This window comes from Marmota flaviventris, chromosome 18 (genome assembly GCF_047511675.1).
Source record: "Marmota flaviventris isolate mMarFla1 chromosome 18, mMarFla1.hap1, whole genome shotgun sequence".
NCBI classification, from domain to species: Eukaryota; Metazoa; Chordata; class Mammalia; order Rodentia; family Sciuridae; genus Marmota; species Marmota flaviventris.
The window spans coordinates 47611777-47631047 of NC_092515.1; the positions used below are offsets into that span (position 1 = coordinate 47611777).

Below are 19271 nucleotides of genomic sequence, written 5' to 3' on the forward strand. Positions count from 1 at the left end.
TAAGGAGATATCACATTTGACCTTATATTTTTTGAAATATATAATATATATGTGTATTCCTTCCCACTCTCTGACATCCCTCCCGAATTCCAAACCAGGTTTTGTCCTTTTCCAGAAAAGCCAGACTGCATCAAGACCTCTACCACCAGATCTCAGCTTCTTTATTAAAGCTGAGGAAACTAATCCATCCCTCTCTAAGCTAGATTGCTCTTGATGAATATGTAGTAAGTACAGCACAGTTGAAAAGCTACAGGTAATTGTGCAATCCTGGTTTTCACTGACTTCTTCCCTCACCCTCCTAGGTGACAACTTGCCTGATTGCTGTGGCTAAAACTGACCATGAAGTTCAAGTGCGCAGAGCTGCCATCCACGTGATCGTGCTACTGCTTCGGGGACTCAGTCAGAAAGCTACTGAGGTAAGTCAGTTTGTGGTTGTGTGTAACTTCCCCACCTCTTTATTTTCTGTCTTCAGTCTTCCTTTTACAAAGGCAGTCTCAAGCTTTTTCTCTAGATGGACTCTTGAATCCCTGTTGAATTAGTCAATAAGAATTTTGTAGCAGGTATGGTTTGCATCTTCAGTAAAGAATTTCTGTTTCCTATGTAACATGTTGGGCAAACCCAGTAACTCCTGCAGAAAAAACAGAGCATGAGTTTACAGACTGAGGCCCTGAATCCTGGCATTCTCCTCATGGGGGCAGGTTCCAAGGTGAGCTGGCTGGAACACATTAACCCTGCCTCTGCAGCCTGAACTTCAGTGACTTGTCTTCCTGGCATATTTCATTGTTCATGCTGAACTACTGAAGGGCTTAATTTAAGATGTTTCCTTTCTAGCTTTAAGTTCAGGCCATGAGATTTTCATTGCTGCATAAATTAAACTTTCTTCCTTCTTCAAGTGGGTTTGGCTGGGTTTCTCCCCAGTGCACGACCAATACAGGAAGGAAGTTTATATATCCATATGTGTGCTACAACTGAGTTACCTCAAAATTAATTTTCTTCTTGATTTTAATGGAAACTCATTCCTAGTTGATTTCAGTTACAATGTTTACATTAATAATTCACTTCCTGGCATCCACAATGCATTTCTGTGGCTTGCACAACAGTATTTAACCAAGTGTTGGGGAAGCCATTATAAGAGTGATTGTTTTGTCACAAACAAAGCCTTTATTCATGATAGAATTTTACCATATCAAATGCCTGATGCCTGTTTGTAAAAGCATGAACTCATTAGTTATCCTCCTTTCTTTCCTACACAGGCACATTTTCTCTGTAACTGTCTACTTACTGTTGTTTCAGCTCAGACCATTGAATTTCCAAATAACCACTCCCCTGATCTTTATCCTCAGCTGCATTTCTCTCCCTTCTGCCTTGTGTAGGTTAAGGTTTGTATTGAATGAGTTTATCTGGTGTGAATATGTTCAACTACAAATTATAAAAACTCCAATACAATGGCCTAAACAAGTAAGGATTTGTTTTTCTTATTTCATAAAAAAATACGTAGGTAGGTGCTGTTCATTAGCAGCTCAATGTCAATAGAGCCAATATTTCTATAATCTTCACGGCCTTTGTTTCGTGGGGACAGAATAGTTGCTGCAGCTGTGGCCATTGTAGCCCATAAAAATAAATAAGAAGGAAGATAGGAGAAGGGCACTTTTATATCCTTTTTTGGGGAACTAGAATAGGTTTCCTAGAACCTCCCCAGGTGATTTCCAAAACTGTCTCATATAATTACTCCTCACCACGAGGGAGCCTGACAATGAATTTAGCTGGGACATCTCTGCTCTGAACAAAATTCAATTTTCTTTAGCAAGGAAATGGATATTGGAAAGGTGACTAATAATGACACAATAGGGAAAGGGGAAGAATGATCTGACTCATAGGAACTTCTGTAGAGGTAGAATTACTCAGAAACTGGGAGCTCTCACCTGGGGGTTGGAGGCTTCAGTTTGTCATCTAGGACTTTGATCAGGACAAGGATGTATGGATCACACCTTGATAATTCTTTTTTTTTTTTTTAAAGAGAGAGAGAGAGAGAGAATTTTTTTAATATTTATTTTTTAGTTTTCAGTGGACACAACGTCTTTTATTTTTATGTGGTGCAGAGGATCGGACCCAGCGCCCCGCGCATGCCAGTCGAGCGCGCTACCGCTTGAGCCACATCCCCAGCCCCAATAATTCTTATAATTAAATGAACAGGGTACATACAGCTCTTGTTGAGAATTTGCTGTAGAAGATGGAGTTAAGAAAGAATAGTGTTTTTCATCCATTATTAAGATCTCTGAAACTCTTAGCTAATATAACATTGTTATGTAAATTGTTAACAACTGGGAAGATCAAGTGAGGAAAATACAGGGTCTCTATACTATCTTTGCAACTTCTCTAAGTCTAAAATTATCTCAAAATAAAAATGTGTTTAAATCACAGCATTATTAAAAGAAATATACAAAACTGTGGGACTAGGGATATAACCCTAGTTGGGTTCAATCCCTGGTAACCACGACAAATTCCATAAGTGCATACATCCTTACTGAGTGAGAACAAGAGAGGGAGAGAGAGGGAGACGGAGGAAAAATACATGTGCATAGAGTAAAATATCTGGCTAGCAAAGTGAGAGAAGAAATAGAAACTCCAGATTTCTCACATCTGTGTGTAGCCATTGAAAGCAACACTGCTTGTCTCACCACTACTAAAATAATTTGTGACCATGGAGGATTTTTGTCACCTTCCAAATGCCATGTGAATGGAAAACCTCTCTTGTATTCTCCAAACCATCTGCAGTTTACACTCACTGAAACTTATAAATTGTGCTTACTCAGTGAATAAAGAAAAGGAAATGGGGTGGGATGAATGTATGATTCCTCTTCCTAGTGCGTCCTTGAGACCAGGTGTGTTAAATCTTGTAATCGTAGGTGTGATTATAATCAGGGGCACTTTAATGAAAAGCGGAGATAACCACAAAGCTTTCAATCTGGGATTTCTCTTCACAGCTCTGTCTTGCCCCCAGGAACAGCTGAAAAGAAAATGCTGCTTTGTTGATGAAGTTTTATGTTTTTTATTTCCTTCTAATCACTATCTCTTAAGCTATGGAGTGCCAAAAGATAATACCTGGTTTCAGTGAATTCTCTGTTGTTTGTGGCTGTGCCGGCAAGGGACCTCTGTGGTTATGGCAACTGGAAAGAGCAGTATAGCAGATAGATTGGAACCAAGAAGGAAGATATCACCAACCCGACTCATGAGGTCTTTTTTTCCCTTCTTTCCCATTTCAAAGTAGCCAGAGTTTTACACGATCAATACAGTATTCATATTGGAAGAAAACACTACACTCACTTTCTTACTGAAAAACCTCTTCTCTGCTTAGCTTTGTTTTAGCTTTATGAGCCATCTCTCTCTCTCTCTTTTTTTTTTTTTTTAATAAAGTCTAAAGCTTTGTTAAAAACTAGAAGGCGGGCTAGGGTTGTGGCTCAGTGGTAGAGCACTTGCCTGGCATGTGTGAGGCACTGGGTTCAATTCTCAGCACCACGTAAAAATATAAATAAATAAAATAAAGGTGTTGTGTCCATCTACAACTAAAAAATAAATTAAAAAAAAACAAGAAGGAACTCTTTTTTAAGCCCATTTTTTACCGTACCCTTGCTGAAATATAAGCTTACTAGGAATACCCAGGAAAGGAGACATGTCCAGGCCAGCACTTTGTGTTGGTCTAAATGTTAAAAATAGGCTTTCTCAACACAGAGAAAGGAGCATAAGCAACAGAATGAGGAAAGGGTGCTTAACCACCTGCTTTTCACAAACTTGATCTTTGCAAGTGACTTGTTTGTTTATTCTATGCATTGTAAATATTTAGAACATCTATTTTTATAAATTTCTTCCAAAAATAATAATTGGGGCATTAATATTATTAATATTATTATTATTAATATTATTAATAATTGGGGCATTAACCTATCACACTGGCCCACCTTCAGATACATCCATAAAGTCAGTCCATAAAGCTGAGCACAATGGAACATGATGTTTAGGAGGCTGAGGCAGGAGAATCACAAGTTTGGGGCCAGCCTCAGTGATTTTTAAAAAGTAGCTGAATGTGGTGGCATATGCCTATAATCCCATCAACTCAGGAGTCTCATACAAGAATCTCACAAGATTGAGGCTAATCCCAGCAATTTAGTGAGATCCTCAGCAATTTAGCAAGACCCTGGCTCAAAATAAAAAGTAAAAAGGGCTGGGGATATAGCTCAGTGATAAAGTACCTGTGTTCAATCCCAGCTACCAGGAAGAAAAAATCTGGACATAATATAATGAGCATCTATCTGAAACCCTTGGAAAGCAATTAGAAGCAGGGAGGTTTTTTGTTTTTGATTTTGTTTTTTTCAGTACTAGGAGTTGAATTCAGGTGTGCTTTACCACTAAGCTACACCTCCAGCCCTTTTTTTGTTTTGCTTTGCTTTTTTGTTTTTGAGGCAGAATCTCACTAAATTAACCCAGGTAGGCCTCAAACTTGCAGTCCTCCTGCCTCAACCTCCCAGGTTGCTAGGATTACAGGCATGCACCTCTACACCTAGCAGGTAGAATATTAAGGGGAATCGTGCTTAGAGCAGAGATAGTATACAAAGTGTGTTCCCATCCTCTTTGCTTAACCTAGAGACAAGGTTCAAAGGTTAGTTGTGAAGGCATGCAATACATTAGGGGCCCTAACAGAGAAATCACAGAATGCCTGATCTGGGTAACCAGAAGATGAAATCTGGGGAAAACTATAGCCACAGGATGAAAAAGGGCAATCCTAGAAGGGAAAGATTCAGAAAGAGGATTCCCAAATTCTGTCTACATCTCCAGCTAAACTCTAAAACAAGCAATATAATTTTCTGCTTAAAAAACAAAAACAGGGGTTGGGGTGTAACTCAGTAGTAGAACACTTGCCTAGCACAGACTAGACCATGGGTTCTATCCCCCACACTACAAAAAGAAAACAAAAATATAAACACTCATTGGAGAGCAGAATCCAGAGTTTCCATAATTTAACATTTGTAATATCTAGGATACAGTCAAATTTACACAGTATATGAAAAACCAGGAAAATGGAAAATATTCTCAAGAGAAAAAACAAATCAACTAAGACCAACCCCAAGAAAATTCTTATACTGGAATTATCAGACAAGATTGTTAAAGCAGATATTACAATTATCATCAGTGAAGTAAAGGAAAATATTCTGCAATTGATAAAAAGGAAATCTTGAAAGAAATAGAAATGATTAAAATAAAAGAGCCAAAGCCAGACATGGTGGCACATACATCATTAATTGTGAATTTAGTGCTTATAAAAACAAAACTATCACAGATAATCCCAGTGACTCAGGAGGCTGAGGTGGGAAAATCACAAGTTTAAGTCCAGCTACAACAATTTAGCAAGACCTTGTCTTGAAATTTAAAAAAAAAGAAAAAAAAAATTTAAGGGCTGGGGATGTGGCTCATTGGTTAAGCATGCCTGGGTTCAATCCCTGGTACTAAAAAAAAAAGAGCTAAGTGGAAGTTCTATAACTAAAAACTATGATTTCTGAAATTTAGGGAAAAATAAAAACACTAAATGTAATTAAATGCAGAAAGGAGAAAACCAAGAAAAGAATAAGTGAATTTGAAAATAGAGCAAAAAATGATCTAATTTGAAAAACAGAGATAAACTGGATGCAGTGACACATACGTGTAATCCCAGCAGCTCAGGAGCCTGAGCAATGAGTTTGAGGCCAACCTTAGCAACTTAGCAAAACCTCGTCTCAAAATTAAAAATAAAATGAGCTAGTAATGTGGCTCAGTGGTTAAGCACCCCTGGGCACTCAATCCCTGGTACCAAAAAAGAAGCAGATAAAAACAAATATTCAACAATGACTGATTTGGTGTAACTAGATCCTCATAGGAAACTAACCCTGTGTTTCCTCTAAGAGCAGTGGTTCAACATCTACTAATTCAGTGTTAACAGCAAACTTAGTGTTTATAAAAACATAACTACCACAAATAATGAAAATCAGTTATATACAAAATTGAAATAAATCAGTCATAAAAAATATAATCTGGAGCTGGGTTCAGTGGTGCATGCCTGTAATCCTATCAGAGGCTAAGGGAGGAGGATCACAAATTTGAGGCCAGTTCAGCTATTTAACAAAGCCTTCAGCAACTCTGCAAGACCCTGTCTCAAAATAAAAAGGGGTAGAGGTGTAGTTCAATGGTAAAGTCCCTGGGCTTAATTCCCAGTGCCAAAGGGTACGGGGAGCAAAACCTTAAAGCATCTTCAGGAGCAAGAGTTAGAGATTAGTTATTAATTGATGGCTGGGTCAGATTATGAGGCAAACCAGGTCTCCACTCTGTAATGACTTTTAATTCCTTCCTTTGAGTCCATTGTTGAACTATGATGGCAGAAGCCTCTTTCTCATACCATTATAAGTGGTGCTTTTACTAACCTTGCTTCATTAGGAGGGCATGGCTGTTTACAGGGTTGATATTAATAAGACCAGGTATTTAATAAGAAATTAGTTTTGTTGGATAGTGTTCACAGCATCACAGGAGACAGGGGCATAGAAGTATTTAAAAATGTATTGTGAATTTATAAAATGTCTGTTACCCCCAAATACTTCCTACTTATTCAGACATCTGAATCGCAGTTGTTCCATTTCTGTGAGAGAAGGCAAACCCTGGGTTTAAAAAAAGCAAAGAGTTTTCTTGTGATACTCTGCTTTTTTAATTACAGAAAGTGTTCATGGTCCATCCAGAAGATTTAGTTCCTATGTCCCTAGTTCACTTGTGCCTGTCTGTTCAGACCAAATGAGAACTAGGATATGACACTTAATCTTTGACACAGCACAAATGGCAAGTTGTGAGTGTCTGTAAGACAGACCAAATGGGGAATTCCCTTCCTTTTATTGATTTTGTCTTATCCTGAAAGTTATTTGGACAATATTTGGTGAGTTTTGTGCTATGGGCACAGTGAATGGGCTAGTGCAGTGTCATTCCCAGAATGACTTCTACAGACATTATTTTTTTTTTAAGCAGATAGAAGGCTCCATGTAGAAAGCAATGAAAAGAACACATATAAAAATGACTTATCTTTTTCCCCTTTTTTTCCTCCTCTTCCTCCTCCATCTCCTCCTCCTACTTTTCTCTTCTTCCTCCTCTACCTGCTCCCTCCTTTTATTTCTCCTCCTCCCTCTTCCATACCATATCTTCTAGCCTTAGGAAGCTAAGAGGAGTGGTTCTGACCTTCTTTCCTTGAATAGAGAAATAATGATAGAGCCTAGAATAATATTTCAGACTGTTAGACTTGGTGCAAGTTCTGGTCTTGATGCAAATCCAGGAACCTCTCTGAATGTCATTTTCACATCTGTCTTATCTGCCTGATAGATGTGGCAAGAGTGAGATGGAATAACATGTGAAACTCTGCAAACTGCAAAGGGTTGTAAATGTACAAGACAAATTTTTTTTTTTTTTTTTTTTTTTTTTTTTTGGTATAGAGATTGAATCCAGGAGCACTTAACCACTAAGCCACATCTCAAGTCCTTTTTAAAAATATTTTATTTAGAGACAGTGTCTCGCTGAGTTGCTTAGGGACTTCCTAAGTAGCTGAGGCTGGCTTTGAACTTGCGATCCTCTTGCCTCAGGCTTCTGAACCACTGGGACTCCAAGCATGTGCCACCATGCCCAGCTATACAAGACAACATTAATGATGAGTACCATTAATAATCATTGATGATTGTCATCATTACTACCACCACCTTCATCATTTCTACTACACTGGGTGTTTTTTTTAAATTTTAATTGATTGTGCAGTGCTGGGTATCAAATGCTGGGCCTAATGCATGCTTAGCAAGCATCCCACCACTGAGGTACATCTCCAACCCCTTAAATGATTTTTTTAAAACCACCAAAGATAGTTTTATATTGTTCTATCAGATCATATGAATATGAATGAATAGACAATTTATTTGATAGCTGACATTTTTTAAGTGAAATTATTTTTAACTGATTCATAAAAACATAAAAGGGGCTGGGGATGTGGCTCAAGCGGTAGCGCGATCGCCTGGCATGTGCAGGATGCTGGGTTCGATCCTTAGCACCACATAAAAATAAAATAAAGATGTTGTGTCCGCCAAAAACTAAAAATAATAAAAATTTTAAAATTATCTCTAAAAAAACATAAAAGTTATACACATTAGTGGTATATATACATTTGTAATGCTTAAATCTGGGCTGGAACTTTTAGTACCTTACACTTTTTTTTTTAGTTGTAGATGGACACAATGCCTTTATTTTATTTACTTGTCTTTATGTGGTGCTGAAGATTGAACTTGGCGCCTCACACATACTAGACCAAGCATTGCTTTTAGGAGACAAACTTTATTACTTGGAATTCAGTCTTCAGACTCTGTTCAAGGCTCTAATGAGTGCCATCTCCTCTTCCTTATGATGAATACTGACGTACTTTACTGGGAAAACATCTAAATACCTTAGATGCTCTGTAGTTATTGAATCAAAGGACATAACATTTATTTGGACTTGATTTGACTATTGTTTTCTTCCTTTATTACCTATGGAAAAAGAAAAATACCATCTGCTTTCAGAAAGCAGATACTGAGCTAGATGTTTTATCAGTCATCTCAGTTATTCTCTCGGGAGCTCTGGGGATAGGTGTTGTTATCCCCATTTTTCCAGAGACTAACTGCACATAGGTTAAGCCAACCACTCTAGGTCTCACTATTATTAAGTGGCAGAGCTGGTAAACCCAGACCACCTAACCCTAAAGTTTATGTTCTAGCTGCTGTTAGCAGTTTGAAAAAGTTAGGTATTTCCTAACTTTATTAGGCTACTGATGTTTTTAATAAAGAGCACAAAGGAAATTTTTAAAAAATAAATTTTAAAAAAATTAGTAAGAAAAAAAGAAGAGCACAAAGACTGGGGTTGTACCTCTGGTAGAACGTTTGTCTAGAAGTATGAGGCTCTGGGCTCCATCCCCAGCACCACAAAAAAGAAATAGCACTGGGGCTGGGGTTGTGGCTCAGTGGCAGAGCACTTGCCTAGCATGTGTGAGGCACTAGTTTTGATCCTCAGCAATCATAAATAAATAAACAAACAAACAAATAAATAAAATAAAGGTCCATCATTAGCTAAAAAAGAAAGAACACAATTTTTTTTTTCTTGGTACTAGAGATTGAACCCAGGGGCACTTTATCACTGAGCCACATCCCCAGCCCTTTTTAGTTTTTATGTTGAGACAGGGTCTTGCTAAGTTAGTTGGAACTTGTGATCCTCCTGCCTCAGCCTCCTGAGCTGCTAGGATTACAGGCATATACCACTATACCCAGCCAAAAAAATATTTTTAAGGCAAGTAGTTGCACCAGCAATGAGTGAAAACACATTGTCACTTATGTTATCACAGTAGCACAAGAGTTCCCTCTTTCCCTCACCTTGCTTTTTTTTCCCTTACAGGTTTTTACCTTGTTTGTTCTTTTTGTTTGGATAACAATACTGTGTTTAAAGTCCCTTACTATCATTGTAGTGGAGTTTCAGGCAGAGCAAACATACTCCTCCTCCTATTATCTCTGCTTCTCCTATACTTGGGTTTCATTCCCCTTTAGCAGGTCCAGATTTCTTATTATGACAGCAGCATGACCCCTGACTGATCCAGAGATTCATCTTCCATCCAACACTCAGATTCCCTCCCTAGCCCCAAATGCTAAAATTCCAGGGAAGATACTGAATGTTCCAACTAACATTGTATGAACTTACTTGAGGACCTGGTCAGTGCTTAGGACTAGGGAATAGTCCCAAAGACTTCCTTTACAGTGACTTGGCCAAATCAGTATGATGGTGATGGATCTGAGAAATAAAACTGAAAAGATAAGGACTCAGTACCTTACTATAACTGCTAAACTATAAATGTTCAGCCTTTTCTAGTGATAACATAAGTGACAATTTGGAAGCCCTAACATTTAAAACTGCTCCCTTTCTGCCTCTTCTGCATAATCATTTATATAGATTTGCATATGTTAGACTATGGTTTGTCTTCCTCTTCTGCATCAGACTTAGGATCTTTTATTTTCTGCAAGATGGCTTTCTTTTCACCCTTCTTATTCTAATCTAAAATGACCAAGAAGAAGATTGTCTCATTGAGACATTCAAAGTCACAGAATTTTAGGATGTTAGAGGTAGAAGAGACTTTATAGATTTATGATTATCACAAAAATTTCCTTTGGCGTAATAACTTCATGAGTTGTTCCTTTGAAATAAGGTCTTCATGGTCAAATAAGTTTGGTAAGTGCTCCATACAACTCTGTTCCCTTCCTGGAGATTCAGAGCATCTTAGCCTGTTAAGAGTCTGAGAAGTCCAATAGCAAAGAAAACTGACAATTTCTTAAATTTATTTACTAAGGAACCCTTTTGTCATCATAATCATGTGAAGTAATAATGTTACATGGAACATACTTTGGGAAAGAATCCTACCATCTTATTTTAAGAATGAGGAAACTAAAGCTCATGAAGAGACTGTGGTCATGATTTTCCAAATCTAAGGCCAGGAAGAATGAGCACTTTCGTCCCGTTGTTGCTGGTGACTTATGTTGACCAAGTTCTAGAAGTCCCATGTCTTCCCCATTCCTCCTTATATTTAATTCACTCACTCATCTGGAACAAAGTTTGTCATATTATCCAGGTAGCTTAGATAACATCGGTAAGGTAAGTTGGCACACAGATCAGGCACAAGATTTCCAAAAGTATTCTGTCAGTCTCCTTTAAATCGAACCAAATGAGCTTTTATAATAATAGCAAATATTTTGTAGGGCTCCCTTTATTTTTTTAAATTTCTTTTTTTTTTAGTTGTAGATGGACACAATACCTTTATTTAATGTATTTATTTATAGTAGTGCTGAGGCTTGAACCCCGTGCCTCACAGTGTTAGGCAAGAGCTCTACCAATGAGCCACAAGCCCAGCTCGTAGTGCTCCCTTTATTCTGCTAAAATGAAATGTATAGCTTCATAACCTGCATGCATATTTTTAAAACCAATATAATGTCTCAACTGTATTTTAATGTATAACTATGTAGGCCAACTCTTAACACATAATGAACTGTTCATTTGCTCTCATATTGAAAATTACCATGAATGTAATAACCACAAGTTAATTCAGATGTCCTGTATTGACAACTCAAAAGTACTGTAAATGACATTGAGTTGCCTGAGTTTCCACAATGGTAAACTGTTTTGGCAAAATTCTAAACAAACTAACATATTATCTCTCAATTTTTATGATAGTTGCATTCTTGATAAATTCAGTGTTGGAGCTGGGGCTGTGACTCAGTGGTAGTATGCCTTCCTTGAACCTTCCTTGAAGCACTGGGTTCAATTCTCAGCACCACATAAAATAAATAAAGATATTGTGTCCATCTGCAACTAAAAAAAAATTTAGTGTGTATTTAAATCATCCAAAACACTTCTTTTGAGCATTTATTATATGATAGCACTTGGATCTGAGTACTTTACTTAAATTAATTCATTCAATCCTCATAATAATCCTATAAAGGTATGAGTGATATCCCTATTTTAAACATGAGGAAACTAAGACAAAGAAGATAAATAAGTTGTCCAACAACTGTCAGGTGGCAGAACAGTAGATAAACCCAAGCAGTGCAGCTTCAGAACTTATCCTTACATTTTCTATGTCCCTGTCATCTGAAGGATTCAGAAACCAAGTCCCCTGGATTTTCCCTGCACAGATCATGGCTAACAGAAGGCTTCTTCAGATCCTGAAAACCATAATATCTAAAAGGAATACAAGCCAGATACCTGCTTTCAGTGCATTGACTGTCCAAAAGAATGAAGGAGGAGGAGTAGGCCAGTGTTTGGGCCAGCCTTGGACCCAGGTGCCCTGACCTCTAGGACCTGCCAGCAACTCTTCAGAGAGCGGATATGGGAAAAAGCCTGGTTTTTCTTTTGCCCTTCGTCATGTTCCACCATCTCTTGCCAAAATCAGAGCCCAACCACAGACTACATCATCCAGCAACTTCCCATACTGTACACATAACTGGAAAAAGCAGGGCACAGAAAGAAACCAAAAAGAGACCAAACACCTTTAGGGCTGCCAGTCTGGGGAGAACACATTGGAACTTTTTCTCCTACTCTACAGCCTGACTTAAGACTTGTTTCTCCCTCAGAGAATAATTATGCTGATAATCTGATGGGCCTCTAGGTTGCAAAACCCTTTTATCTTTGTTCCATTCACTGGAAGGGATGAGTCCTGACTAAGTATACCCTCCTTGGGGTGACACAGGATTACCTCCCAGATTGATGCTCCAGAGACTGTTCCAGCTCATTGCTCATCATCATGGTTGGTTTGCTCATGGCTAATGTGGTCCAAATAAATGCCATGGCCTCCAAGATTTGGTACTTGTAATAACATTGCTAACATTTATTAAGTGGACTTGTGTGCCACTAAGCTGTTCACCTGCAGAATCTCCCTGAGTCCTCCTAAAAACCCTACAAGAGTACTGGGCCTGATGGTGCACAGCTGTAATCCCATGGCTCGAGAGGCTGAGGAAGGAGAATCATGAGTTCAAAGCCAGCCTTAGTAATTTAGTAAAGCCCTAAACAACTTAATGAAACCCTGTCTCAAAATTAAAAAATTAAAAAGAGTGGCTCCGGTTAAGCACCCCTGGATTTAATCCCCAGTACCAAAAAAAGAAAGAAAGAAAAAGAAAAAAAAACCCTATGAGATAAATATGTTTATTAACTTTATTTACGGATAAGAAAATTGAAGCCCAGAAAGTTTACATTCAGAGGCTCAAGTCACACAGTCATTAAGAGGTACTGCCAGCCTGGCTACTCTGAGGAAACTACTCAGAACTGACCTAAGATGTACTTTAGGAAGAGCTGAAGTGTTACAGGTGTGTTGGGACAAAGTTGGGCTTCTAGGACTACCACTGAGCTTTCTTCTCTGTGATTCTCCTGGATTGACAGGTATTTAGTTACTCAGGATAATGAGGAAACTTGAACTGGAGAGAGCTTCCTAAAGGGCCAGTCTGCTAAAGTCCAACCTCCAGGTAATTTTTTTTTTTTTTTTTGGTGTTTTTTGTGGTCCATAAGATTAAGACCAAACACCTTAACAAGATATATAAGGCCATGGGGCTGGGGTTGTAGTACAGTGGTGGAGCACTTGCCTGGCATATGTGGAGGCTCTGGGTTCATTTCTTGGCACCACATATAAATAAGTAAAATAAAGGTCCATTAACAACTAAAAAATATATTAAAAAAAAAAAAAAGAGAGAGATATAAGGCCAGGCTGGGGATATAGCTTAGTTGGTAGAGTGCTTGCCTCACATGCACAAGGCCCTAGGTTCAATCCCCTGCACCCGCCCCCCCCCCCCAAAAAAAAAAAAAGAAGATATATAAGGCCCTTCATACTCTGGACTCATCTGTTTTCTATGACTTTCTCTTCCATATGTGTCCCAAAGCCCTCATGGCAGTCCCACAGTAATCTGCCTCCATATCTTGGTCCATATGTCTCTTATGCTTCAAATGCCTTCCCCCATCCACCTATCATCAGTGTGATAAACTTGTCTTCATCCTTCAGGGTTCCACCTCAGTATTATACCCTTTGTAAAAATTGTTTCCTGATTTCTTAGGTAAAATTAGCTCTTACTTCTCTGGCTTTATAGCATTCACAACATTGTCTCAGGATTATATTTTGATCAGTCCACAGGCCTGTGGCAGCAGGAAGCCATAGGCTTATTCACTTTTACATCATGAGACAAGAAGAGAGTGCATGAAATCATTTCTATAAGAGGCGTGGAACGCTTCTCTTGAATTTCTTTGTACTGCCTTTGCAATAAATAGCCTTAGATCTTGAACTGGAAAGTCTGGGACTTCCAAACTCTTCCAGTGTTCAGGTTTCCCAAGAGCTGAAGTTGTCTGAACAAGTTCTCTTAAGGAGGAAATTTTGACTCCCTTATTTGGAAATGCCTTACGTTTTCGTTTTGGGAGGTTTTTTTTGGGGGGAGGGGTATTGTAGTTGAGTATAGATATGCTTGCTGTCCTGGAATCGGTTGCGGGGAGGAGTCCTGAGGCAGAGTGATAGAATGAATATTCTATCAACCAGGATTGTTCTCATTTCAGAATTTGACTTCTCTTTGCTAGATATACAAGCTGTTGAAATTTTAGCTTACGTATTTCCCTTAATTCCTCCATTGGGGCAGAGGTTTCTGCTGTAATATCAGCTTTCACAGCAACTGAGGCAGCTTTCATTTTCCTACTGAATTCATGTCAGTAGCCTGAGACTTTCTGTGTCTTCAGAATAAGGCTTCACACACACATGTTTAAGAACAAACTCTTAATATTTTGAGAAAAAGATTCAGTCTTAATTTGTGAGTCAAACGTTTTTCTTCTGATCACTTCTCAATGTTCTTACTCTCCTCTTATTGTTATTATTATTATTTCCATATTTTGAAGTGGTGCAGATTTAGGGTATGTTAAGTGAGCAAGGTGGGATATGTCAAATATAAAGAGAAGCTATATAAATCACAGTATAGAATTATGAAGTTTGGGAACTGTAAAGTGTACTGTATTTATATGTAATTCTCTTTCTAAAAGTTGCTACAAAAACTGGATTGGAAGCTTCATGTCTTCATGAAACTTCTTATATTTTTAATGTGTATGATAGACTTAATTTTGTTTTAATATAAAGTCTTCCAATTGCCAAAAAAATGAAAAATTATTTTGACCACTCCCACTTTGTGGAAAAGAAAGCCTCTTTGCTGATAACTAAGAAAGTACAATAGGTTGTGTAATTGATGCTTAGATTTTTTTCATAAGCAGAGCCAAGACAGTGACCTTTTCTTTTGAAACCATGGCGTATTTCCTACAAAGTCTCCTATCCAGTGTTTTTTCCCCAACTTTCTGCCCTACTGCATCCTTACTGTTATTAGATTATGAGTTTTCCTGGGGAACACCTAAGTGTTATTAGGTTATTAAAATCAGCTGGGGAGCATAAAAAGAAACTTTAAAAAAAAAAAGCGCTTAAGTTCAGCCCCTAAGATTCTGAGTCTTAGCTGTAAGGTGAGTCTCAGGCATTTTAAAAGTTCTTCGGGGGGGCTGGGGATGTGGCTCAAGCGGTAGCGTGCTCGTCTGGCATGAGTGCTGCCTGGGTTCGATCCTCAGCACCACATACCAACAAAGATGTTGTGTCCGCCGAAAACTAAAAAATAAATATAGGGCTAGGGATGTGGCTCAAGTGGTAGCGCACTCGCCTGGCGTGTGTGCGGCCCGGGTTCGATCCTCAGCACCACATACAAACAAAGATGTTGTCTCTGCCAAAAACTAAAATGTAAATAAAATATTAAAAAAAAATAAATATAAAAAAAAAAAGTTCTTCGGGGGATTTTAATGTGCAGCAAGAGTGGGGAATCCCTGATTAGAAACCATGTTTTATCACTCAGAAGTGACGGTAGACCCTCTGGGCAGTGTAGCTGTACTTTTCTGGTTGGGGTGGAGTTGGTGTTCCTCAGTATGGTGCATGCCATCTATAGATTAGCACATAATACAGATCCTGCCAGAGCCTCTGGTGGATGTCTCAGCACTACTGATTTTTCTCTGGCTTTTGATCTAACTATAACTTTATATTCCTAAATCATCCTACACAGAGCATCAAATTCCACTGAGCAAATGCTCTAAGACTATGGCCTACACTTCCCCTACCCATAGAGCATGGCCAACTCAAGCTAGACTCAAGGTTGTGTGACCAGGGTAAACTAGCACCCCAAAGGAAACCAATGCCTTAGAATCAGCCACTAGCCCATTTGCTGCTCCCCCTTTTCCCTCACCAGCCAGGCACCATCAAAATAAACAAGTTTGATGATACAAGGGAAAGACCAAATTCCCCCCATGGTATATTCCTGCATATAAAATTTACTAGTAATATGCATGTTTAAAAGTAAGGTTATGGAGCTTAACCTGACAGATGCAGATTTGGATTCTAGCTGTGTGTCCTCAAGCAAATCTCTAAACCTCTTTAAACCCCTTTCCCTGATTTATAAACTGGGGTTAATAACACCTACCTCATAGGACTGGATGAGATACTGTATGGAAAGGGCATACAGTGACTGGGTGTAGTACCCACTCAATAAGTGATAGCAATGGCCATTTTCAGGTGCTGTCTAGTTCCACACCAGAGGTTTAGGTGAAGAAAAGAAATAGGATTGTGCTGCCCTCAAGCAGGTGTCTGCATGGAGAGATCCTCATGGCCAGAGACAGTGTAGCCTGTCCTCCTGACATAGTAATTGAATATACTTTGAAGGCTAGGGCATAGTGGCACATGCCTATAATCCCAATGATTCAGGAGGCTAAGGCAGGAGGAGTGTAAGTTTGAGGACAACCTCAGCAACAGAACATGTCTCAAAAAAAGGGGGAGTAGGGCTGGGGTGCAGGTCAGTGGCAGAGTGCTCCAGGGTAAGCCTCAATAACACACACACACACACACATACACACACACACGAGAATTAAAAAAGAAAAAGCAAGCAAGCAAGCTGTGCTTGCAATCACCTTCTCAGGGGTTGTTGCTGCTGATCTCTTCCTCAACAAGCCTCAGCCCACTGCCTTTGCACAGGCTCCAGCCATTTTCCTAGTTACCTTTGTTCTATTTCAGTGCCTTTGTGGGTGCAGGAAAGCTGCCGCCTTCCTCAAATTGCTATTTAAAGACATTCTGAAAACTGCTGCCACTACTGTTCTACTGCAGCTGCTACTCACATCCCTGCCGCAGTGAGCTACAGGGTCTGTGACCTGGTGAAGCCTTGGTAGCTTGTCTCAGCAGGCGCTGGGTCAGGAAGTCTTGACTGCTTACTTTTTGTTTAGGACTCCTGAGCTGTCACTCCTACCAGGGGCTAACTGCCAGCTGTGATCTTCGTCTTTTCCCAAACTGCCTTGCCTGTCTGTATCCCTGTTACATTTTTGGCATTTGACCAGTTAAATGTTTCTCCCTTACTCGTCAATGAAAAATCATGCACAGGGGCTGGAGTTGTGGATCAGTGATAGCACGTGCAAGGCCCTGGGTGTGATCTTAAGCACCACATAAAAATAAGTAAAATAAAGGTATATGTCCAACTACAACTAAAAAATAATTTAAAAGAAAGAAAGAAAGAAAAATCATGCGCAATATCCCCCATCCCCTTCCCACTCCATCTCCAGTTCACAATTGGGATGCTCTCCCCACTTAACAGCCAGACACATCCAGAAAGGGTGAAAGTGCCATTTATCTCTAGGTCTAGCAGAGAAAAATACTTTGAAAATAAAAGGTTTTTGTAAGGCTTAGTAACCTCCAATTGGTAAAAATGCCACCCTTGACTTCAGTGTGTGTGAGATTCTCTATCCATCAGGCATGGATAGAAATTCCTTCGACATCTGTAATCCTGCCTTTCTTTACTGACCCTCCCAGTGCTTTCAGTGAAGTGTCTCAAAAGCCTGGTCTTTCTGTTTGAATTGGCCCTAATTTCTTTTTCATAGACCCATCAAAGTGAGGTTTGGGTTTTATCAGTGAAGCATTATTCCCCTTCAGGCCAGAGCTCTCTGAATGAGGTCCAGATTGTCTGCCTCAATTTTGCTCCCCCAGTTTGTTTCCTGTCCATTATCTTAGAGAGGCCACTTGCCTCACAGACCCTGAGTCCATCTCCTTCCTGCTTGCTGAGCAGAATTCCTCCCAGTGCCTAAATTCTGCACAGCAGCACAATCAGAGTGTCCTGATACTACTGCCACCTGACCCACACTGGCCCCTGTGCTGCGCTCAGCATCGAGTCTATTTTCCTGGTTTATCCTCTCTCCATTTTTTTAGCTCCCATTCACTTATTGGCTCTGTCCCCTATTATTTTTCTGAGATGTACCTTTCCCCTTAGCTCCTTAATGGTGAACCATATTTCCTCAATGTGATGGTAATAATACTTTGAATTATGTATCATTTTACTTTTGATAGCAAAATACTCTCATGTATTTTTATCTCTGTTGGCCCCTATCACAAACTTGTAAGGTAGGCAGTATATGTGCTTCATGTTCCCCACTTCATAGTGGTAAAAATCACAACCACTTGGAGATGCAAAATAGCGTGGTTGTTAATGAAGAACACTGGTTCTCCTGGTATGGTGGTGCACACCTGTAATCCCAGCTGCAGGGGAGGCTGAGGCAAGAGCATCACAAGTTCAAGGCCAGCCTAGGTGACTTAGTGAAAGAACTTTTCTTAAAATAAAATGGGCTGGGGTAGAGCACTTGCCTTACATGTGTGAGGCCTTGGGTTCAGTCTCCAGCACTGAAAAGAAAAAAAAAAAAAAAAAAGAACACTAGCTCTTAGGTTTTGACAAGAGGCACAAAGGACAAAATGAGAGTTCTTAGAAATTGGATAAAATGGTCCCAACTACATGGGAGACCTGGCCAAAGAGACCCACTGCCAGGGTTTGAATCCTGGCTCCGCCTATTACTAGCAATTGGTCCTGAGGAAATTGGAGATAGTAATAGTATCTCTCTCATTGCATTGTGAGGATTAAATGAGTTAATATAAATAAAATATTTAGAACCATACCTGGCACATACCAAATACTAAGTACTATGTAAGTATTAGCTGTCATTATTCATTCGTTTGTTCATTCATTCCTCAAAGATTTACCAGGCACTGTTCTAGGGTTTAGTGATATGAGAATAACAAGTTGGACACTGCCCTGGCCTCACAGGATCTCAGTATTTGTCGGGGAGACTGACAGACTACCACTTACTTAGCAGCCACCATGTCCTTGTGCTTGGATCCTTAGATGTCGATTATTATAACAACCTTCAAAATGAAGCAGCATTAACTCCATTTTATAAGTGAGATCACCAAGGTTCTGAGGCAGAAAGCTGTTTGCTCAAGATTCCCTAGCTAAGGATTGGAAGCTCCAGGATTCACTTTACAGGTTGTTCGCCTTCAGCCCACTGGGTTCAGCTCTACATGTCTGCCTCCCCCACATGGTGTAAGCCCCTGAGATACTGTCCCTGGTGAACCAGAATTCTTAACACAAGTCTCTTGCACACAATTTGGGACATATTTGCCTAGTTGTTCTCTATTGTTGATCCTGGACTCCTTGCTCCAAAACTAGTCTCATCCATTCATTTTCACTTCTCTCAGACACAAAATCACATAGGTTTTGACATGGAGGCACAGAGGTCAAAGTGAGGGTTCTTAGAAGTTGGACAAAAGCCAGATGCAGCGACCCATGCTTGTGGTCCCAGCTATT

The 19271-nt window shown here is 39.4% G+C and overlaps 1 protein-coding gene across 3 annotated transcripts in view; it reads left to right on the plus strand.

Annotated features, from left to right (window-relative positions):
• Tango6 (transport and golgi organization 6 homolog) overlaps positions 1-19271 on the plus strand; it is a 184262-nt gene that overhangs the window by 148131 nt on the left and 16860 nt on the right. For all 3 annotated transcript variants that reach the window (XM_027933280.2, XM_071604246.1, XM_071604245.1), the window contains one exon: positions 303-416. In XM_027933280.2, the coding sequence (XP_027789081.2) occupies positions 303-416 (114 nt within the window). The remainder of the gene's footprint in view (positions 1-302; positions 417-19271) is intronic.